Source organism: Cheilinus undulatus, linkage group 4 (genome assembly GCF_018320785.1).
Source record: "Cheilinus undulatus linkage group 4, ASM1832078v1, whole genome shotgun sequence".
Classification (NCBI taxonomy): Eukaryota; Metazoa; Chordata; class Actinopteri; order Labriformes; family Labridae; genus Cheilinus; species Cheilinus undulatus.
This window is the reverse complement of record NC_054868.1, coordinates 32,035,670-32,060,309: the sequence shown is the minus strand read 5'-3', so window position 1 is coordinate 32,060,309 and position 24,640 is coordinate 32,035,670. Positions and strand designations below refer to the sequence as shown.

The following is a 24,640-nucleotide window of genomic DNA, read 5'->3' as shown; positions in this document are numbered from 1 at the left end:
TGAATGATGAGGAATGATGATAAATTAAAAAAAAAAGACTTCACCCGATGTAGGTCTGTTGGTCTCACCTCAAGATCCATTAACTTATTTGTTCATACAGCCAATATTTAAAGCTGATACGGGTAGATTTTAATAGCCAAAATATTGTTTGTAAATATTGACAGAAATTTTAATATCTGCCAATACTGATGTCATGATGATAATAATCACTAATACATATTTTTAATCTAAAAAATTGGCTGCAGCTTATATACCAAGGCGCCTTGTATAGCAGTAAGTGCTGAGACACAGGACATCATTACCGCAAGTGTGTGCAGCTGCCACCGTCACAAGTTGCATGATATCTAATATGATTGGGAATTCACCCCATCATTGTCTCTTACAAAGGGCTACTCATGCTCATAATATGCTGGAATATATAATGACACAAACCATACCAGTGGGGATGTATGCCACTTTTGAACTGCTTTTCCCTCTTGTTAGGATAATAGTGCATTTTAAAGAAAACAGGAAGTATACCATTGAGTAAATAAACCTTGTTGAGTGCTGGCCTGACTGAAACATTCCAAAGGCAGAACAACTTGGGGGTTATGAATCTGTCTCACAGCATCACCACAGCCTTAGAGCTCAACTACTGTATTATAGCTAGTAGATGCGCAAACTCCATACAGTTAAAACATATAACACTGTAAGAGCAACACTGCTACACAGAAGCTGTTCGACCTTGCCAAATAAAATGGAAAACTTCACACAAGAGGGAGGTTTAAACCTTTTCCCCCTTGGCAGAATTTAAAAAAACAGACCAGGATTACTTATATTCCCGATTTTACTGTATGTTACACTGATGGATGGTGCATCCCACAACCCCCACTCTCAAACAAAAAAGTGTTGCTCAATTTGCCTAAAGTCAACTGTATGTTCGACTTAAAGCTCTGCTTTTGGCAGAAACACTATAGTGGCAGATCAAATACTTTCCAGCATGATTTGTTCCTTTGTTTCTTGAATCACAGCAATGTTTTAAGTTTGAACACCAGGTAAATAAATTTATAGTCAGGAAGAGAAGGTAAGGATGAGATGGAAACATGGCTGTAACTTTCTGGTCATGCTAGAAAGGACAGATGCGCGGTGTCATTATTTAACACCATGAAGAGCAAGTCCTTTTGCACCTGACCATCCAGTAACACCCATCTTTATAATTTATTTGCAAAATGTTCATCAGACCAGTCAGAGAAATAAAGAGAAATTATGAGCTTGAAGGGTTAGTAAAGGCTTTGGAGATGGGCAACAATACGGATGGATAAATCTATCTCACTGACTTGTGCCAGGTTTGATGCCAACAGGGTTGACGGAGGCAGCGAGCTCCAGACTGGGCATCAGCTCATAGGGCTTTTCAGGCTGCTTGGTCTTGCCCTCATGGTAGCGGCTGTAGATGCCACGACCAGCAGAATAACCCCCCAGGTAAGACCCCCGTGGTCCAGGGGTACGGTTACCTGCAGCTGCACGACCACGGCCTCGCACAGTACCTGCTTAAAATACAATTAAAGTATAATATGGTGACTGTTGGCTGGGCAAAAGGGGAACTTATTCTAAGAGTTTGGTTAAAATGGGAATATATGATGGGTTTGTTACTTTTTTCTTTTAGTTTCCCTGAAGATATCAGGACTAGGGCAGCCACTAGATTAGATTGAATTAAAGGTGAAAACTGCTTATTAAATGCAGTTTTTATTGGAGATTTCTCAACAATATCCAAGTCTATGAGTAGGTCAGGTTTGGCCCTACTCTTTAGAATGACTCTGAAATTTGTAGTTCAGGACACTTTCGAATGATATTCCTACAAATTCCAAAGTATTTTGTGATCTCTGTAATAACCCAGCATGAAATGGGAGGTGACAGTGCAGCAGGAAAAGAATGGTGTTAGAAAATGTATAGTTTGTCACATGGCAAGGAAGCTCATTGTTCATTGAAGAAATAAGTAGGAATAAGGATGTGAGAGATTACCATTGTTCTGTATCATTGGGGATCCTTTGGAGAGAAAACCAAAACACAATGATTGTTGAAAGTCCAATAGATTCTCCTGCTACCACCCAAAGACCAAATGTAATCAATCATCAAAGGTAACAGGATTAGCATTCATTGGTCCATCACCTTGTTTTGTCTTGGCCTTTTAACAACTCACTGATTTCAATCCAACAAACCATCATCAGTTTATATCTTAAAGCTCTTTTTAAATAGACTGCAGTCATCAAAGATTTGATTACTGTCATCCTTGTCATTGTGTCCATTTACAAATCAAAGGTTTCGATCTATAAGATTTTCATCATTTTCCAACAATATCTTATAAGTAAGTGCTTAGCAGGACAATAACTTAATACAACCAGTGGTTACAGTGATAAGATAAGGAAACAACTTATCATTCTTAGAAGAAAAGGAGAAAGAATAAGTTCTAACCTTTGACGAAGTAGTCCCTGTTGGGTCCAATGAGGGTGTTGTAGGGATAACCGTAATAGGCCAATGTGTAGGGATCACACTGGTAAACGTAGTTCTGCTGAGTAGCTTCTGGAGTGGCCGTGGCCCCCTTGGAGGCCTTCTGGCGGGAGTACTGCTCTTTGTCAACTGGCTTGGCAAGAGTAACCTCGATGCAGGATCCTTCCACCTCTGTGCCATTGAGGTGGTCCATGGCCAAAACGGCATCATCCCGGGAGGTAAAATGAACGAAGGCATAATCCCGGATTTTCTTCACACGCTCAACACATCCGGGATTCCACTGGCTGAACACCTGAATGACAGAGACAATGATTAGTCAAAAATGGTTGGTTTTAATAGCTCTTCTTCTCCAATGTAAAAATGCATGCAAATGTTAGACCCAGCCAGTCCTACCTGTCTGATTGTCTCCTCACTGGTCTCCATCATAAGATTCCTCACATACAGGATTTTAACTGTCTCCATAACATCTTCATCCACATCAATCTCTGGTTCAGCCCAGTCCACAGCTATCTGGTGGCCCCAAAGCTGAATGCGTCCAGGCATCAACTTCCTGCGAGCCATGGCAGCTGCACGGTGCGACTCATACTCTACAAAGGCAAAGCCTCGATTCTTCATCTTGTCAGCTGCACTGGCATAAACTATGACGTCTAGCACCCCTTCCGTCACCTTGGAGACCTCCTCAAGGATCTCCTCACGTTTTTTGGTCTTGGGAATGCCACCAATGAAAAGCCGGCAGTTGTCCACAGAGGAGCAGACCCCCAGCAGCCGCCCAGGCCGTACTTCATAGTTGTTGAGCTCACGAACTGCCCTCTTAGCCTCGTGCTTTTCTGTGTACATAACAAATGCGTACCCTCTGTTCTTCCCATCAAAGTCCATCATTAGCCGCATCTCGTAGATGCGTCCCACAGACTCAAACACGGGGACCAGCTCATCCTCATAAACGTCCCGTGGGATCTTCCCCACAAAGATTTCACACCCTCGTGGTGGAGAGGGAGCGTTCCAGCCAGGAGGAGGGCCATATTTACGTTGACCATTTTCCTGGACCATACTGTAGCCGGTTCGCTCCATCAGGGCCACCAGTGCAGCCTCATTGTGAGCACCTGCAACGCCTTCAGGGACGTTGATCTGTCCATGAAGAGGGTGGTGGGAGGCACCAGAGGGTTTGGAGGGTTTGGAGGGGGCGACGTTATTGCTCATGGCTGAGGAAGAAGCTGGGTCTTCAGCTGTCATTCTGACAGAACCATCTAATCAGATCTGGAGCCTGATGAAAGCAAAGAGAAATAGATTTACCAAATTGCAACACAGTTTATCATTCACAGCTGCTATCTAGGAAACAAAAGAAAACATTAGAAAGCTCAGAAATTGACAAAGAACTCCCTATTATGGTTGACAGTTAACATAAAATGATAATCGATCTGCAAGAACAATTATCTGCAAGATTACCTGCCTAACAAACCAAACAAGGCACACTGTGTGACCTGAAAAATACAAGAACATACAACATCTATAAATCCATGGCACCAATCCCTATCAGTGGTTTTACAACCTTGTTTTGTTGAGTTCTTCAGATCCTTTGCTGACCTCTGGCCCCCTATCAGAGAGAATGAAGGGCTGTAAACCCTGAAACCTTCAGCTCAAGGTTCACTGGGTATGACTAGGTCACATGCTCATGATATGTGAGTGTGTGTGAGTCTGAAGTGAATGAGAGTTAAGCTATATGAGGAATTTTGAGCGAAAAATACGACCCCGTTGACTTGGTTCTGTAACAAAAAGCTACGTTCATTAATCTAACATAACCGTTATTCTGTCGCACACATACGCTCACCACAAGAGGGTGTTGAACTTAATCTTACACAGCGTGTACATTCAGCTTCTGGACTGTGTGTGTGTCTGTGTGACTTTTTTTCTGTGTGCCACTTCATTAAGGGCTGCAGCACTATAAAAGGAACAGAGAACAATCAGAAATCGGCTTCCCAAGCATAAACCTCTTACTCTGTTATTTTCCAACACTGCCTGCATTCACAATGGAAAAATCCACAGCAATTTAAATCCCCAAATCTCCACACAGTGTACAACATGAAGCAACCAATCAAAGTGGACCCAGAGCAAAATACTTGCAGGACTGAACATCATGTAATAGGCTGCAGAAAATAGCCTCTAGATAAAAAGGTAGTTAGGTAGCCAGCATGTTTGTTTATGAGTCATTAGACTGCATGGACTTTCATGGAGATAGGTAAAGCAGTCTATAAAGGTAAAAATACTGCTAAGCCAGGAAACCATGGAAACATACACTCATATGACCCAATATCCCAGACGAGTGCATACACCTGTTTACTTGCAAAGGGCTGAAGGGAGCTAGGATTACCTGAAATCTGGCTCACACATTCTTCACAGAGAAAAGTAAATGCAGAAGCCATTGAGACAGTTAAAAAAAAATACATGTTTGATGAAAGGGTGAGCAGACATGCCACGGTCTCTTTAGAAAACTCAAAGTGAGGCAACTTTATGCCTTACTTCTTGTAAAGAAAAATTGCATCATTAAACTTATAATAGGACATATTCACCTGACAATTCCAGATAAACATCTTATTTGTATTGTTGTATTAATTGTATTTCAAATATTCAATCAATATTTCCAAAAGAAAAAAATCTAATATTTTATGTGACCTGGTTTTAACCCTCTAACAATGCTAAACGCTAATTCATTTAGCCCTTGAAAGTTCATTTCCAACAAGTGTCAGCACCCAGGTAACAAACATAGATCCACTATACATCCCTGTCCATTTCCTTGAATTTTCTTGTGACTTTAGAAAAGTAATTTTCTTTGAAATGCACACCTATTAATGCCAATATGTTAGGTCGATATATCGGCTGCATTAGCAGAAATTTACTTTTAATCTATTATCTGCTGATACCTATATCATGTCAACAATACCATGCATCCCTTATTCTACATATGTTTTTTAAGGTCAAAGCAGGAGCTTAAAGAAAACATACTCTCTCTTTGCTGCTGCATGCAGCCAGGTCCACTTAGCAAGAGGTTAGATGGAAATACAAAGTGTTGGGGACATCCATTATGAGATTCACCATTTTAAAAAAACACTCATACACTCCTGAATTAGAACAACCTTTTTTCTAACTTGTTTCTATGTCGCTCGACAAGCCCTCCCTCTGTTCCTTCCATTGTGTGAAGTGCTAACATGACTCAGTCTCTTATCAGCCTTATCTAGCCACACTGATGACAAAGGGAGGACAATATTCACTCTGGGAGTTCTGCTTAGTGATAAAAAAGAAGCCATGTGACACTCTGTGAGGTCAAGACTTTTGCAGTTGTCGTTAAAGAGAAAATTTGCCTGTTGGAAAAATGAAATGTTCACTGTTCAGTCTCAGTGTGGGGTAACATATTTCCTGCTTTTGACCGCTTGGAGGTATTCAAAACTTCCTCAGAGCTGATCATGGTTGTGCTGAGGTCTTCCTTTTTTCTTTTAGGAAATCACAGCACACAGTGGGTCAGAAGTGAAACTCTAATAGGCTGTCATAATCTGTCCTTGTACACTAATAAAAAAAAAAATTCCTGTTAGATGTGATGTTTAGTTGAGTACTACAGTACCTCAAATATTTTCAAATGTTTCTGTAATTTTTAGAGTTGTACCAAGACATGATTTGTCACAGCAACAGCCATGACAGATGCCATAATCAGATGTTTCTTGTTGATTTGAACATGCTGGATTTTGTCTCAAAGACCTCCACATAAAAAGCCATGAACTGCTTCAGGAAGTTGCTGTTCTGCTGCTGTATCTCATTCATGCACTACTTGTAATGGACTATAAATATTCTATTGTCCAAGTAGCTGTGTAATGCAATCCATGCCCCCACTCCTGGCCTCATGACATTATAGGCTCTCCAAACCATGGACACTGTAAAACCTAACAGGTTGAAAAATGCTCAGAACATTTGTTGTAACTGAATACGTCAAAGTAGTGGAAATTAAGTTTTGAGTAAACTTGGCTCAAGTTGAAACATATCATTTAAATGTCTGCAATTTGACCTTATATCTTTCACATGTTTGGTTGACTACAAGTAACAAAGACTAAAAGGTGCACTCTGTCCCAGAATGTGCTCTTCCAAAGAGTTCAGGGCATTGTCCATGCTATGTTTAAGTCTGTCCCCACAAACAGGACTTCTCAATCTGAGTGGGTGCAAAAGTGTCATTTTGGATTTCTGATTAAGAAATGATTGTCAGATTATTTGACAGAAATACTTTTGACAATTGAGTACAGTTTACTTAGACTTAAAAATATGCTTTATCAACAAAGAAACTAGAGCTAAAATAGCAATTTTGGATTTTTAAGTTAACACAAGTCTTTTTTCAATAGCCTTCAACCGTTGGGTCTTACAATGTAGAGGTGTGCTGCTTTAGCTCTGTTCCTCTCCCTCTCTCAATTATTATTATAAATTCAGGCACCTGCTCAACAAAACACAGTACTCCATCAGGTGTTTTAACTACACAGCTTAACACATGGTTGAATTTTGCATAGTGAGAGAGAAAATCTGTCAAAAGTCTCCTGCAGGTCAGTTGTTTTGATTGAGATCCCCCTGGTGGTGGAATGCACTCACAGTGTGTTTTAGTGTCTTCACATCAGATGTACTAATGTTCATTTTTACTCTTTAAATATACATAAGACTTTCAGAAATGAATGCAACATGATTTAGAATAAAGAAAATGAAGAGACGGGAGCTAATTCACTTGCAAATAGGCAAAAACTCCAGTGCTATACACAGAGGTATGTAATTTGTGTGTGTGTTTACGTGCGTGTGAGAAAGCATGAAACCTGAGGCAGCACCAGGTAAATGATTAACCAGGAAGAACACAAATCGCAGCCTTTGCTCACAGAGGGCATAAAGATTTACAAATACAAATCCAAAACGATGACAGCTCACGCGTGATTGGACTATCCTGATTTTACCTCGTTCTTGCAGGAGCAGGAACAAAAAGCAGCAATTAGGTAAAACATAATGTACACAGGTGTGCAGAGTCCAGACACAGAGCTCACCTGGCCAAAGGTTATGAACTCAGCACAGGAGGAGGAGGGGGGCTGGATCTACAGGAAGTTAAAAAACAAGGATTTTTTATTGGTAGCAGTGCCAACCTGCCAGGTTAAAGTGTTCCAGTTCCAGAGCTGAGGAGATTACCCATTACACTGTGTTTATGATTGATAGAAGCACCTGATTCTCTACGTATTAACAGCAGGTTATTGGGGGCTGAATTGCTTTATGATCAGGCCAAAAAGCTTTTACAGGTGTCCTCCACTTTATACCATACGCTCAGATTGAGCAATTTTCCTTAGAGCACATGAAAGCATTTGAGTTCCTCACAGCTAGAAAGAAGAACTTACTGCTTTCTGTCTCTGACCTGATATAAAACCAAAACTGCTAACTTTTCGTTCCCAGGGGCATTTGCAGATTTTATTCACAAGTTTGAAAACTAAGATTATGAAACAAAGTAAACTGCAGGAAACAAAGCACCCTTTAGTTTGCTGCTCTATCCTGAGTGACACAGATCAGGGTTCTGAAAGAAAAAGGCCCAAAGACGTCGCCATCTTAGCTGTATACACACATGCACACACGTGGAGATGATTGACTCACAGCTTTAACCCAGCAGCTCCTAACAACAGGGTCACAAGGCAGCAGAAGAGGATCACTGAAACAACAGCAGGTACAAACACCCTACAGCACACAATCCATGCACACACTGTTACATCAGCTGAGTCATACATAAAGTATTCCAGCTTGGCTCGGAAACTGAAACAAATTCTAAGACAACAAAAGCTTTAAAATAAGTTTAAAGTTGTAAAATCTTTACAGGAAACTTAAGAAACACAGAAAGAGAGAGAGGGAAGTGAGAGTGATACAAAGCAGAAATCCTAAGCAGGATATCGGAGCAGATGGGATGTTGGTGAGGAGGAGAAGAGGAAGGAGAAGCACACAGCGGTCAGTTGGGAGGATAGCTACCCCTATTGCTTCACAGCGCTCCGCTGCTTGGCCGCCTGCTTTGGGAGTGTTACTCCACCTCCATGAGAGACAGGTACAGCAGGGCACTGAGCATGGAGGCCGGCCTCCTCTGCACACACACACACAGACGGACACACAAACACACACACACACACTGAGCCAAGGCCGCAAACAGTAGAAGTGAGGAGGGTGGAGCTAAAACAGGTACTTTAAGTGAGTGTGTAGGTCCAGGGGTGGATCCTACAAGAACTTCAGTGGCAAGTTTCCTTCTAAGTCAAATACAAAAACATAAAAAATGTACAACTTGATTCAGTTCATTATAAAGTAAAATTTCTAAACATTACGTAAACATTACGTACATACACATGACCTGGGTATTAACTTATTCTTTTGGGCCCATTTATTTTATCCAACAGCTGTGGCTGCAGGGACCTCTATTTAGAAAAAAATCGCTGGTGTTGGGCCAAAATCTCATATCTCCTTTTTCCTTTTTTTTCTTTAAAAAAATCAGTGTTTTCAGTCACCTGTCTGTGGATTTACAAGATTTAAAGCAATAAAAAGTGTAAAAAAGATGCTTTTAAAAATTCAGAGTTTTCTTACATGCACTGAAAAGTGGTGATTTTTGGACATAGGAGGCTTTGGCCTGATAGGATTAATCAGAAACATTTAAATACTGTTTCTCATTTCTCACTTGAAAAATCAGTCCATGTCTGAGGTCCCATGCCCCATTTCCATTGTCTTTGACATGTCAGAATCTCCTGTGAGAATAACGTCCCTTAAAAACTCCTTGGTTGGTCTTATTTACCATTAAACCAGGTGTATAAAACACACTTTTGAGACCTGTTTTGAATCTCAAAGTGACCAGTTACCACAGTTACATTCAGAGACATGCACTGTCGTGACCACAAGTCCAGCTGCCACCATCAATCACTGCAAGCGACTGCTTTACTGTAAAGCTGCAGCACAGACCAGGCTTTATAGCATCTTTTATCCCTCAGAAATCCATAATTCTGCACATAAAAAGGTAACATACAGTGAAGTAAAAAAGCATCATTGAGAGCAATGACAATTTGTGTTGTTTATGATAATGAGGAGGAGGCTATAGTTGCAGTGCAAGCCAGAAAACAATGGCTGCCAGGGGAACACCCGGATGTAGCTACAGCAGCTGTTTTATCTAAACTGGACAACATTTCTGCATGGTGAAAAAAGAAAATTGTAAAAGAGCTAAACACAGCTACGAAGAAACTGCCAAAACAATGGAAATCAATACCCAGTAAGAAGGAAAATATATACTATTTCTTTAGGTTAAACCCTCCAATACTAGAAATTTGGAATAGATACCTTATGAAAGATCTCCCAGATTTTTACTATGGCCCTTCAAGGGGCCAGATCGCTAGGTTGAAACCACCATAACAAAACCCTTTGACAGTATGAAACTGTTACTCCACCTCTTCTGTAATATGTCACACTTGGATTTGTCTGTATTAGTATCATGCACAATATTTGTCTTCTTTAAACTTTTCTCAATACAACAAAGAAGCTGCAGTGCTAATCTACTATTCCTAAAGGAGAGTAGAAGAGAGGGCTGATGGGAGAAGTAGTTCTGTGGGTTTGAAGGAGTTTCTGCTTAGAGTTGCAGAAATCATAGAAAAAAAAAGTCAGGAAACGTTCAGACAGGGGTCTGTAAACTTCCTCATGTTGTTGTCTCTGGGAGAATCTTCCTCTGAGTTACCACAAGAGTGATTTATGTCATGTCAGCACAAGACTACGAGTGTGTGGTGTGAGTATAGTCGGGCATGCGCTCTTGTTTTCTGTTGGTACATAACAACGGCGAACATGTTCCTAGCATGGCTTAACTTAAGCAAACAACACACACCTTCCTGGGCAGTCAAGAGAGCAGATAGAGAGACGACTGAGAGGAAGAATAGCCACGCAAGAGAACAAAATCTGCTAAGAAAATATCTGGCTGAAATATACACCCCCCCCCCAAATGCTCAGAAAGGAGGGAGTGAGGGACAGAGAGAGCAGACGGGGTGAGAGGGAGAGAGAGATGAAAGTCACAGTGTGTGGTCAGCAGTACGCTGAGTTTCAGCTGCTATTGAAACCAGCCATACTCCTTAACGACTGAGTAAACAGCAGAGAAGAAAGTCTTTTTAGCATAAAGACCTGAGAGTGATGACTAAAGCAAAGAGAGGAGATTAAAGTGCACCTGATAGAAAGATATATGTGAAGTGTAGTCAACCAGCAATATTACTTTCTAAATGATTAGTAAGTCCAACACAAATACCATACAATAACAGGAAAAAGGTGTTTCTCTAAAGGTGTGGGTGTTTAAACATGCATGAAAAGGTGTGTGCATTTTTTATCATTATGTCTGTGTGCCAGAGCATTAAAAGTGCAAATTTTGGCGAGCAGGATCACGGATCATGGCCATTCTTTTATCCAAAGGGTCAATCTAAATCAAAGATTAACTGTCAGTCATTAGTGAGAGCCAATCAGGACCCAGATACCTTTCAGAGGGGTCAGGTGTTCCAGTGAGCGCACAGCAGCTCCATCAGGTCAACAGTTAATCTTTGAAGCCAACACGAAAAAACGCAAGATAGAGGCAAAACATTGACTGTCCGTCATCACTTAATCATTACGCATGTTCTCTGAATCATTTGTCAGACACAAAATAAATGAATAAAGAAATCTGCATCTTTAAGTTTAATATGAATTTTTGGATATTGTTTGCTCATTTTTTAAGGATAAAACTGAAAAAGAAGAAATAAAATATGTTAGATAATGAGGATGACCTCCCACATCGTTATCTTTGTCAATGAATAACATTTAAAGACCAAACTGGGTCAAACCATCACTGTGATTAAGCACAAAGAGCATCATTTACTGATTAATTTGGGGTGCCCTTGTACAGAAGCAGCCTGAGATTACATCTGTGGGTCCTTTACCACATCATTCCTCACTCCGTCTCCTCTGACAGTATCGACTGTCCTGTCTCAATATCGACATTAATGCTCAAAAGTAAATAATAAACATTGATTTAAAATGAATTTATAAAAACAAATACTATGTATTATAAGTCTAAGTATATTATTAAAACAGTTGTATATCTGTTTCTTACAAATATTATTAAAACAACAAGAATTTTTGCATTGTCAGGGTTGGCGATATTGTTAGCAACAGACTGCTGTAAAATTTGATGTATTTGATTCACTTTGAATCTTTTTTTTTTCACTTCAGAGTAGTGTGCATCCAACATACCAACAAAAAATACAGAGAGGAGTATTTTTATGGCTTTATTAGCACAGCCATAGAGCTGAAATGGAATGACGCCTTTTTATGACTATGCTGCCAAAGTACAATTCTTCTCACTTACCGGAGCACCACATTCTATCAAATTTTCGTCCCATTTGCTTGAAAGTGCAGTGTGTAATATTTAGCTTGGTAGCATTTAGCAGAACAAACCTGGTAAGGCCTGTAAGCCTTTTTCATATAGGAAGGGCCCCTCCATCTTGAATATTGGCATTTTGCATGTTTCTACAGCACCACAGCATTTTTTCCTTAATACCAATGATAGCCACAGTTACTACTAGAAGTGGGCAATGAAATCTAGAATCTGACTGTCAGATGTGGTTAATAATCCCAATTTTACACACTGCACCTTTAAGAAGATGAGTTTCTGACATGAACCAAGGAACTCATCTCTGTAGTTTCAGTGTCCTCTGTTTTAGGGGAGCAACTAAGTCGAGGGTGATTTTCTGTGAATCTGAGAGCTAAGAAGGACTGACGCTAATATTAGAGCTATCAAATGGATTACATTAAAATACTAAATCTAAAGCAGCAGGGATAGCTTCCTTAAATTTAGCTACAGCGCTCAGTTAAGCTTCTAAAGAATACGGTTCAATGTTGTGGAGTAAGATCTAACAAGGGGATATTGAAAGGAATCAGGAAATTATCCGATAAAAAGGGACTCTCTGGGAAACAATGCTTAATTATTGATCTTAAGGTGTGGTTAAAGAGGTGAGTAGCAAATATAATTTGATAATGACATGAAAGCAAAGCTAAGTTTATCTTTTTTAAAACTCTTGTGGATGCTGAAGTCTCCTACAATAATTAATTTATTTGTGCTAAGGACTAAGTTAGAAAGGAATTCTGAGAATTCAGATAAAAACTCAGTAAGGACCAGGAGGGTGGTAAACTAAATTGGATGAGAACATTTTAGAATAAGGCTTTCAAACGATTTACAATTCAGTCTTGGTTTAAGGTGGATTAGGTGGGATTAAATCTCATGGTGTATGAGTATCAGTATGACTGAGGGAAGCTGAAGTGGGGCTAAATAAACAAAGATTGATTGATAAGGAGTCTAATGAAACCCTACAAATGGTCAAATATTCATCTATTTGGGGTCCAGTCCAGTCATTAAAACCATTTCATAAGCATTTGGGGAGTTTCTCATAATAAGGGAGAAAATCTGTTAAAAAAAGTCATTTATGTTTCGTGCTGCAAGTGGTCCCAGAATGGTTTGCAAGTAGCTCACAGTGCAAACCAGGGAAGGCTCGATTAACAGCTTTTCTCCATTACTGAGAGAAATTAATAGTGAAACCAAAACGTCAGTTTACTGTAAATGCATCACATGGAGCTCCAGTTTTAATGAACACTGCTTTCAATTCAAAACAGGAAGTAAACAGTGGAGATGTGCAGAGCCATTATATCCCTAAATCATAACATGCAGATTGTAAATCACCTTTAATGTATTTTAAGGAACACACACACTTCTGATTTACAGGAGAAATCACAATAGAGCGCTGTTAAACGACCTTGTTGTCTGAGAAAAACTGGTTCCTTTAAGTCCAGGGTCACACCAGGCACACATAAACACTATAATCAGCCACATAGTCAAAAAATGTGAATAAGCAGGAATAAAGTCAGTGATAAAGCCATGCTGGTAATCAGTATCTTAGTGCGAGCCTGTTTGGCTGCCATCTATTATTACAAGTCATCCATATAAGTCAATAAGTAGCGTGTCACAAGACAAGAGGTCCTGCTGTTCACTTCTGCAGAGCGATACGACCTTTAGGAGTACACCACACTGTTTAATCTCACACTGTTCTTTCCAGGAAGACGTTCCTCTCAGACTAAACCAACAAACTACTTGACTCGTATAAAAATACAACTTACAACAGGATTTTTGTAACTCCAACTAGGCCGCTGATACAACCTGTGTCAGAGAAATACTATTTGATGACTCATAACCTTGTGATTTAAAGCCTAATTTATCAGAAAGAGGATAATTTGGCCTAAAAAGAATCCCAGTCAAACGCTGTGTGTTTCGCTCATGTACTTTATTAGTCAGCTGCAACAAACGGCCACAATCAGGTGAAACCTTGAATCTGAGAGAGGAGAAGTGAGAACTGTGTCTGACCCTTCAGAAAGCATGATGTCCTCATGCTGCGGTTCACAGAACTCTACTGTCAGCACGCAGACCTCAGCAGGATGAGGAGTTATATCACAGTGAGGGAAGTTGTGCTGTCCTCGTGTCCTCAGATATCTGCTATTTTCCTTACATCTTTAAACAATGCGACTACACACTTAAGCACAGTTTTCATTATTATAAAACTAAAAAACAACAGAAAACATAACTGCTTTCCTTATTCATTTCCTGCATACTTCTTGAATAACTGATCAATAACTTGGTCGTAAAATACCAGCGAGTTTTTCTCTACTTGTAGCTACAGTTCCCTACTCCCAGCCTAATTTATCACAGTTCTTTCATGACATTTACGGGAACAGCTTCTTTAATTGTTGCATGGTGGTGCAAGACAGTTTCTAGTTTGAATCCCAGTTGGGCCTTTCTATGTGGAGTTTTCATGTTCTCCTGCACTCCATAGACATGTTTTTAAGGTTAGATGGTGAGTCTAAATTGGTGTGAATGTGAGCATGCCTGGTTGTTTTTGTTTTTTTTTTCATATCTCAGCTCTGTGATTGGCTAATGATTGGTCCAGGGTGTAACCCTGCCTTTTGTTCAATGACAGCTGGGATCAACTCCAGCAACCCCGAAGAGGACAAGTGGAATAGATAACAGATGAATACATAGAGCTTTGATAACAAAAGAGGGCATAACAACAATTTTTTAAAAATGATGAATTATGAATGGTGAATAATTTTTAGAGCAGTGGTTTTCAACCTGGAGTCTGGCAAATCTGGGGGTGCCAATGATCTCAGGGCACAGACTAAGCAGGAATAAGCAGACAGGGTGCGGGTCATGTCTGCTCTGAGGTTGTCAAAATGAGATGTACATATATTTTTTAAAAATCATGATTACAAACATAACAGTGCAGGGCCACCATAAAAGATTTAAAAAATAAAAGGAATAGCGAATTTTTGAGAAAAATATGAAATTTTTGAGGTAAAGTTGTATATCTACAAGAAAAACCGTTGTAAACATCGTACATTTTGACATTATAATCTTGAAAGTTTCAATATTTTAAAATCCCAAATTCACGACATTGCTAAGTCAAAAATTCATGAGAAACCAAACTGATTGTTGGATGATCCCAGTTTTCAGAAACATCTCTTTCAAACGTTCAGATGACAATGATAATGTGATGATTCTGAGATACGTCCTTAGAGCTCAGTCCTAGTAAGAAGTGCTCTTTGATTAGGCTCTCAGCTGCAGGAAAACAACTTCATATGATCTGATTTTCTACCAGAATTCAGCAATCAGCTATCAACTTTATAACCTCAAAAAATCCAAGTTTTGGTTTACATAAATTAACAGCTTTAAAGGTAGAAGATTTCAAGTTTTTTTCTTGTAAATTGACATCTTTTTAAACTTAAAAAAATATTTATATAATAATAATATAATAATATTATATTATTATTATATTATTATTTATATAATAATAATATAATAATAATAAAATATAATATAATTTTATCTAAAATTAAGATCTTCTTTTTTAGCCCTTTTTTGCTCTTCTTGCTCTATTCCTGCTCATTTTCACATCTTTACATTTCAGTGTGTATTGCATAGTATTCATTTCCATTTCAGTATGAGCTCTGGATTGATTTTTAATGTAAATTTTGTGTATATTGTTCTTTATATTGTGTTATTTTTAATTGTGTTTGACTTTTTTATTCCATCTTTGTGCAGTTGTCCTTGTTTAAGTTCTCCAATTGACAGATAAGTATTTCCAAATATTTAAGCCACATTATCAGACATGTCAATACAAACATCTTGTAAAATTTAAAAAATAAAGCCTGTATTGTAAGTAGTAAGTTCAGATGTCAGCCAGTGGGGTAAGGAACTTTTGCTTGTTGCCTGGACATAAGCGGTAGCAACTGATTCAGAAAGTACTTCTCATTTTAACACCTTACAAGTAAAACTGGCTTGCTGTTTCATAAACCATACCTGTTTGTCAGGGGTTGTCCAGAAACACAGTTGTTATAAATGCTATGTTGTTCTGCTAGATTATTAGATAAACAACCTTATGAGAAGCAGGTTTTGCTTTATGTCAGTGTTCACTTAAAATGAAACCTAAAAGTCTTTACACACTTCCATTTCTTCTGTCAGTCCACTTCTTTACTACTTTAGTCACTTCTACATTTTCAGTGGTTTGTTTTTTTTTTCATGCAGCAGATTTATAGCTTTGACTCCTGAAGCATCTTCAATAAAATAGAATAAGTCCTGGATCAATTACCTGTTAATTAAGAGCTTCCTAAATCAAATTTTGACATAATTAGGATATAATCTATTTCTAAAATCTTACAACCCTATTCTTTGATCCTGACCACCTCTGTCTTTTGTAACTTTCCTCCCCTTTCTCTCCTCTCCCATCCATGTACCTGTCACCTTCATTCCTCTGGTTCACTCGAGCTCAAAGGAGAGCGGCAGGGAGGGAGGGGAAATGAGGAAAGTGTGGAGAGGAGGGCAAGCTGACGGGCTTGGGGGAGAAGAAGAAGAAGGGTGAGGAAGAGGGAGAGAAAGTGTGTGGGGGTTTGAAGAGGAGAAAAATCAGATGTAGAGGAGCAAATGAGGCTAAAGCAGAGAGCTACTCAGGCCTCCCTCAGCGCTACAAAGCCCCTTGGATTGAAACTGGCCTGAAGAATTTAAGGTCATCAGGAGTGTGTAAGTGACCGCCGTCGACCCACCCCAACTTCAACGCTGAGGGATGATTCCAGTTCATTTACTCTGAGAGCCCCCCTGACTTCAGGACTTTCATATTTGTCAACTCAAAACACGGCCATTTCAAACATTTGCAATGATCAAGTAAAAGGAGATGCAAATTTACATTTTAACTCAATAAGTATACTGGTACTGAAACTGTGATATGTATTCAGTCAGAACAGATGCAGTTCTCAACTGGCCACCTCCTAATGAGAAATCACAACTCAAATTTTTCCAAATATTTAACATCTTAAATCAGGGATGCACAATATCGGCCTGATATCAGTATCGGCAGATATCAAAATTTCTGTTGATATTTGAGTTGATATTTTGGGTGTGAATATCAGCATACATAGACTGCACGTTTTTGCCATTCGTACAAATAAGTTTATAAAGTTTTAGGCTGGACCAACAGACCTTTTTCTCTAATCATTCTCCACTGTTTCATTTCAAAGAGTGTATTAAGTGCTCAAGTTTGTTCTTTGTTCATCCTTAAACATTAAAAAGTGTTCTGAAATTCATATTTGAATATCCGTATCAATATCTGTATCAGCTAAAATGTAAATATCAGCATGTCGGCAAATAATCCAATATTATGCATCCCTAACTTAAACATTTTTAATTAAAAATAGTTTTGACCATAAGAGTTGGGGCAAATTAAATATGTTTTGAAAAGCACATCATTACAGAAGAACAAGTATGCAAACATTTGAATTTACCTCATTTTTTCCCAAGACGGCATAGAAATTTGGCAATTTCTCAAGGAATTTCCTTGAATTATCGCGGGAAAACCAGCTTAATGATTAGATGGATAATTTGAAATCTTAAGATAAAGACTGAATTGACCTGCTCTTACAAGAAAACCTAAATTGATGTTCTATATGCCCATATAACATTTACACATCATAAACTTTTTGCTGCATACTGTTTTTCCTGGTACCAGTTCCTGACCCACTGGAAACATTTTCGCAACCAACCAGTTGAGAACCACTTGGCTTGAAATGTAAAGCAGGACAGGATAGAGAGGTCAACTGAGCATTGCCACATATGTGCCCTCACACAGTCACATAGTCATTACTAATCATAAGAGCAGCTTTAGCTTTAGCTTTAGCCCAAAGGGGCTTTGTGTCCTTCGGCAAACACATTCCTCAGGCTAATCAGCTAGCCTGTTCAAGGCCACGGCAGACTTTGTTTCAGATAATTACTATTGGCGTTGACAGTGTCACAGACTCATGATAAAGCCTTAGTGGCCCCCTGTGAGTGCACGTTTGTATGAAGACAAACCAGGAAGGTTTCAGGTGATATTCTGTGGCTGATGTTTGATACTCTAAAATTAAAAACACTTGCTTAAATTCCTTTTTTCTTCTAACATCCTTCACACCAAACAGGCTTAGAAAGAAGTTTACCTTCTGACACACTTTTATAATCAAACAACGGTCCTCCCTGTCAGCAAACAGGCTCTGGAGAACCTGTGTCACACTCACACAATGGAACAATCAAAGAAACGTGCAACTGAAATAACACTTATGTTAGCACAGTTTTGTTTCTATGTACATTTGAACAACTCTTATGTCTTACAGATCATGAAATCTGTAATATTCTTTTCTCTTCACAGCCAGGAACAAACAATAATCGGCTCCAGATCTCCTGATTCCCTGGTATCTGTCAATGTCTCACACATAAAACACACGTTCAAGCACACATGAACACACAACAAACAGCTCACCTAACCGGGGCAAAAGTCCACATATTATATGATGAACAACCCGGAAGTCTGCAGTTATAATACTCGCCCTTCCATTTAGTCACTGAAGCATTTTTATCCCCCACCCTTAACACACACACATTTACACACACACACAGTACCAGGCCACTCCACTGGTTCCACTGGTTTCATTGTAAGGAGGTCTTGATCTCTATTGCAATCACTGATTGGTTTAAGTGCCTTTTGTTTCCAATCATTTTTTGGCTCTGATGAAACAGGTAAGTTTTGTAAACTCAAACTTAGAAAATAAATCATCCTTTAAGAGAAGGGAAAATAGGCAAAAAAAAGGTGTTTAATTTAAGGTGTAAGAAAGGTATAAAGATTTAAACCATTCCTAAAAAGAGCCCAGACAAACTAGGAAGTGTTAAGACACCTTGCTGGGAAAAACCACAACATTTTAAGAAGTCTGAGCTTAAAAGCTGTAAAGTCTAAAACAAAAATTTGGATTTTAAGAGTTAAAAATGATGTCTCAGTCACAGAGTCAAACAATGCCAAGTAGAAGAAGTTTCATGAAGACCAAATCAAGTTATGACACCGGTACACAGACCTAAAAAAAACAACAGAAACACACGTGCCAGTTGACATCAACACTGTACCTGTACGCCAACCTGAGGAGCGCTGATACCAACGAGCAAGCCGAGAAGATGCAGCAAGTGTATGTCAGCTTTTTAAAGTCACTTTGCACATTCACACTACTCTGAAACGCCACTTTCCTCTGATGGTGACAGGCTGCAGCTCTACGACACTCTCCTTGCCTGCCTGTGAGTGAGTGTGGAGGAAAGCAAAGGTGGTTTAGTGTTTACTCATTCTCATTTACCAGACAGGAGAGAGAGAGAGAGAGAGAGGTGGGGCCACTCAGGACAGGTAACCCCCCCCCATCCCCACCCCACCACCTTTCTTCAGTCTCACTCTCCTGCAGCTGATAAGGAATAAGACAAAAGAGAGGGTGAGGGATAAAAGAGCAGAGGGTGTGTGCAAAAAAGGTGATGATTGACCACAATGAGGGAAAAGTCATGAGCTGTGTTGTTGTTGAGTATTTAAAGAAATGCCATGTGAATAAGGGTTTACTTCTTGTTATTGACCACAGTCAAAATAGTTCTAAACAGTTTCTTTCGGGTCTTTGGTGTTTTCTCTTATAAGAAAAAAAAAATGATTTGAGCCAATAAGCTTAAATAAGCACGTTCATGTGTTTGAAAAATATCAGTATTTATAAGCCAAAGTTTAGTGTCTAAGCGTGAACTATGGTTGCCTACAGCACTGTGAATAGTCATTTTAAATGTTAGATAAAGTTGAATTATCGTGTAAGTCTGACTAAAAACTTCTAAAATGCATGATAACATGTTAGGCTGACAGAAATCAGACATATTGACTTTCTTAAAGCTGAATACACCTATATATCGCAGTTGGAGATTGATACACTCATATACAGGTACATCTCAAAAAATTTGAATATCATGAAAAAGTTCAATGTTTTTTGTCACTCCTTTCTGAAAGAGAAAACCATATATTATATAGACTCATTACACATAGAGTGAAATATTTCAAGCCTTTATTTCTTGAAATATTGATGATTATGGCTTACAGATAAGAAAACCCAGAATTCAGTGTCTCGAAAAATTAGAATATTACATAAGATCAATAAAAAAAGGATATTTTAAACAGAAATGTCAGGCTTCTGAAAAGTGTGTTGATTTCTATGCCCTCAATACTTGGTTGGGCCTCCTTTTGCATGAATTATTGCATCAATGAGGTGTGGCATGGAGGCGATCAGCCTGTGGCACTGCTCAGGTGTAATGGAAGCCCAGGTTGCTTTGATAGCGGTCATCCGCAATTTTGGGTCTGGTGTGTCTCATCTACCTCTTGACAATACCCCATAGATTCTCTATGGGGTTCAGGTCAGGCCAGTTCGCTGGCCAATCAAGCACAGTAACACCATGGTCACCGAACCAGCTTTGGTACCTTTGGCACTGTGAGCAGGTGCCAAGTCCTGCTGGAAAATGAAATCAGCATCTCCATGAAGCTTGTCGGCAGAAGGAAGCATGAAGTGCTCTAAAATGTCCTGCTAGATGGCTGCGTTGATTGTAGACTTCAGAAATCACAGTGGACCAACACCAGCAGATGCCATGGCAGCCCAAATCATCACTGACTGTGGAAACTTCACACTGGACTTCAAGCAACGTGAATTCTGTGCCTCTCCACTCTTCCTCCAGACTCTGGGACCTAGAAGAGTGGAGAGGCACGGAATCCACGTTGCTTGAAGTTCAGTATGAAGTCCAATTCTATCTCCTGATTATATACTGGGACAAGAATAGCAGACATTATATAGCCTATTCAAGCTGTAAGCACTGAATTATTACCGTGTCATCATTTTCATGCTATGAATTACCTCCAAAGCTGTCTGCCCTCCATCCAAAAGAAAATCTTCATGAGAGACATGTGTGAATGACAATTGTTAAAATTTCACCGGCAGACTATCCTGAAATTACCTAGAGATGATCAAGAGTGCTTCTGTGAAAACAGCCTTAGTGTTGATCATTACTGTGTGACTGAAGGATATTTTCTGATTTTGAGGTTTGCTGTGGTGTTTTTAAGTGTGGCAAGCGTGGTGGGTTTACTTTTAACCGTGTCCACTGACTTAGTTTATATGTGTGCATACTAACGTGCAAATTAGCATTAAAAATCACTATAAAGACAAAGCATAGGTCACTTTACTGGAAGTATTTCAAAGGAATGGATGAATCAAAAGTGATCAGCATTAATCCTCTGAGATACCCCATGAAAAAATGGCAGACTGTCCAAACTGTAGATGATCAAAAAGCACTACGTTCATTAAACTACAGTGATCTGTTGTTTAAGCTTTTAGTGCAGTTGTGGGCAACTGGTGGCCCAGGGGCTAAATGTGGCCCTCCTCCGCACTCAATAGTCCACGAGTCAATTCTAAATTTCAAGAAATCATAAACACGAAGAAAACATGATAAAAATCTGGCATGAAAACATGAAAAATAGACAAAAATATGAACTATCTTTGATTACTCGTATATCTTTCATTATTAACGGGAAATTTTAGAGGTTATAATCTGCAATTATTGCTTTTATCTGCATTATTAAAGGCATTGTATAAGACAGGTAGATATGCAAGTAAAATAATAAGAATTACGCTCAATGCATTTAGAAGCAGTTTGAATCGGTGTTGGTTCTGTGTTTAGCTGAGTGAATTAAGTTTTTGCATTTAAATGGTTTAAAAGATTGGGATAAATGCTATAAGTTTGTTCTGTACACACAATTAGAATAAGTATTTAGAATCATTCATTGTAGTACCCTGCAATTTGTGAGGAAAAAAAGTCTCTCCATCAGTGAGCATTGAACAAATGTGACTCTCTTTGCCACCAAAATTGCTCATTCTTGTTTGAGGGTTTGTCTTTTGGTGAGTTCTCAAAATGTTTAATTATGTTCTCTATTTCTTCTTTTGTATCTTCAGGCATAGAAAATATAGAAGGCCAGTAGGAGGCTAGTCAGAAAATATAAGTCAGAGGAGATGAATTTCCCAGCCTGAGGCCTTTTAAAATAAACCTGTTAAAAGCTGACTTTGAAAGGTTTAAATGTGACAACAGGATATTTTTTGCTGGTCTACAGAGTAATCAAAGTAGCTTATCAATGTGATAGCCAATGGCTTCCTTGATTTCAGGCTCAAGTTCAATCAAGTTTGCTTCTACAGACCAGTCAAAGCCTTTTTAAACAGACTTATTTTGATCATCCAGGTGTTAATGAGGCCTGACACCTTAATGATCAATGATGATTCAGTTTGGACTGACAAGTGATGAAAACCTTTTTTGAGGCTACATGGGGCAAAAGTCACTCAGTGGAGATAAAGCGAATACAATCTAGACTAAAGCTGTCACATTCCAGTCATATTTACCAGAAACACACAGACACAAAAGGAAGGAGACAAGTTGACAATGTGTGGTGGTGTGCATAACCTTAAACAACCCTTAAAGAGAACGGGGGTCTGTGTAAGCTTATCTGACGGGGTGCTGTTTCACTCCTTAAGCACAGGAGTGTGTTTGTGTTTGTGTGAGTGCTATAGCACAAGTGACACATTAACCAATGACTCTGTTAATGAAGGACAAGCAATCACAGATTCTCACCATTTTGGCAACACACACCTCTACACACCTGTAGATAGCCAGTTCAAAGTTCACAGATGAAGAAATCTCCAAACAGGGTGTAATAATGTTGGAGTGAAGGCCGCACACAGCCATAAATGTATTTTAAAGGTGGAGGACAGTGTGATTCAAAGACTGAGATTGCTTTATTACTGAAACACTCAAACACATAATCTCTTTCTCTTAGACACACACATATCAAGACAAGTGAAGACAAGTTTATTTGTAAAGCTTACTATCACATACACGTCTCTCAAGCATTGAAGGTTTCCAGTCCTGTTTTTTTATTTTTTGACAAGGACAAGTGTATTTAAAAAGAGTAAAACACAAGAATTAAAATAACTCTTATCGAGTTATGGTTAACTGACAAAAGGCCCAGCAATGTGGCTCAGTATAGAAGGAGCATTTTGGAGAGGCAGAGTCTCTCAGAAGTAAAGACGAGCAGAGATTCACCAATCTGCGAAAAAACTGTATCTAAAAATTTCAGTTTTTTCGGAAATGTTTCTCACTGGAAACTGTAAAGACTTTGAATACCCAAACTTCAGTGAACCTGAATCACTGTGCAAAGGGACAAGGCTGAACGTCAGCACAAGATGCTTGTGATCTTAGGGCCCTCATGCAGCACTACATTAAAAACAGGCCTAATTCTGCACTGAAAATCACAGCATGGACTCAGAAACACTTCCAGAAGTCATTTTTTGTCAACAAAGATCCACAAATGCAAGTTAAAGCTGTATCATGCAAAGAAGATATATGTGAACACAGTCCAAATGCCACCGCTTTCTCTGGGCCAAAGCTGATTTAAAATGGACTGAGGAAAAATTGAAAACTATTCTGTGGTCAGATAAATCAAAACTTGAGATTCTTTTTGGAAACCATGGGCGCCGTGTCCTGCAGACTAAAGAGGAGCGGGACTATGCAGCTTACCAGTGTAATGCTCAAACACCTGCATCTCCAATGATATGGAATTACATTAGTGCCTTTGAAGTGGGCAGCTTACACCTCTGGAAAGATGTTATCAATGCTGAAAAGTAGGTGTTGGTTTTAGAGCAACATATGTTTCCATCCAGAGGATGTCACTTTCAGGGAAGGCACTGCATATTTCAGAAAGACAATGCTAAACCACATACAGTATAAATTTGCAGTAGAAGAGTCCAGGTGTTGAACTGGCCTGTCTGCAGTCCAGACCTTTCCACATCATAAAATAAAAAATACAGCCAGGACTGCTGAGCAGCTAGAATGCTGCATCAGACAAAAATGAGACAGCATTCCTCTCCCATAAACTCCAGCAACTGTTCTCATTTCCCAGACATTTACAGACTGTTGTCTGAGGGGATGCAACACAATGGAAATCATGGCCCTGTCCCTACTTTTTTAAGATGTGTTGCTGCCAGTGGTAAAATGTCTCAACATCTGATATGGTGTTTAGGTCATAGTCAATATAAAATATGGGTTCATGAGAAAATCACTACATTCTGTTTTTTATATTTTGTACAACACTGCACTTTTTTTTTGGAATTGGGGTTTTATAACGACCCAAACTGCAGTGTCATTGTTGTCCCAGTGTGTCAGGAGAGAAAAACATTCACTTACAGTTCTTAGGAAAAAACTGTCCTAAAATCCCTCTAATGCAGTTTTCAAGAAGATGGTTATTTTATGAAATAACTTCAATAAAAACAGATGAATGTAGAATTAAATCATAGTTATTCTAAAAAAAATAAGAAATGAACTCTGTTTCACTTTCTGTGTTCTGACTTAAACAGGCCATGAAAGGGGAACTAGAACAACCTGTCCAAAGTCTTCACCTCATTTATTCAGTGATCTTATAGCGACAAAAAGGGGAGAATCAATGAATCAATCTAAATTTGTATAGAACCGTATCACTCATAATGGTGTAATATTGGTGTCCCCATCTGTTAATTCACATAGCATTATGGTGTTGCAGAAGCTTGACAAAGGATTGCTGAGCGGGAGCTCCACATACATGCACAACCACCTACTGTACATACAGTATGTTTCATTTCCTTTCTCAGTGGAGCGTTTATCTTT

At 39.0% G+C, this 24,640-nt stretch overlaps 1 protein-coding gene across 12 annotated transcripts in view; it reads right to left on the bottom strand.

Annotated features, from left to right (window-relative positions):
* rbm47 (RNA binding motif protein 47) overlaps window positions 1–24,640 on the bottom strand; it is a 45,604-nt gene that overhangs the window by 7,178 nt on the left and 13,786 nt on the right. For 5 of the 12 annotated variants that reach the window (XM_041784791.1, XM_041784787.1, XM_041784792.1 and 2 more), the window contains 4 exons: window positions 2,878–3,745; window positions 2,449–2,776; window positions 1,999–2,022; window positions 1,317–1,526 (listed from right to left, as the gene is read on the bottom strand). In XM_041784791.1, the coding sequence (XP_041640725.1) occupies window positions 1,317–1,526; window positions 1,999–2,022; window positions 2,449–2,776; window positions 2,878–3,714 (1,399 nt within the window). In that variant the 5' untranslated portion in view covers window positions 3,715–3,745. Of the gene's footprint in view, window positions 1–1,316; window positions 1,527–1,998; window positions 2,023–2,448; window positions 2,777–2,877; window positions 3,746–8,496; window positions 8,550–19,024; window positions 19,185–24,640 lie in introns of those variants that run through there. The other 7 variants (XM_041784788.1, XM_041784789.1, XM_041784793.1 and 4 more) reach the window with 7 other exon arrangements.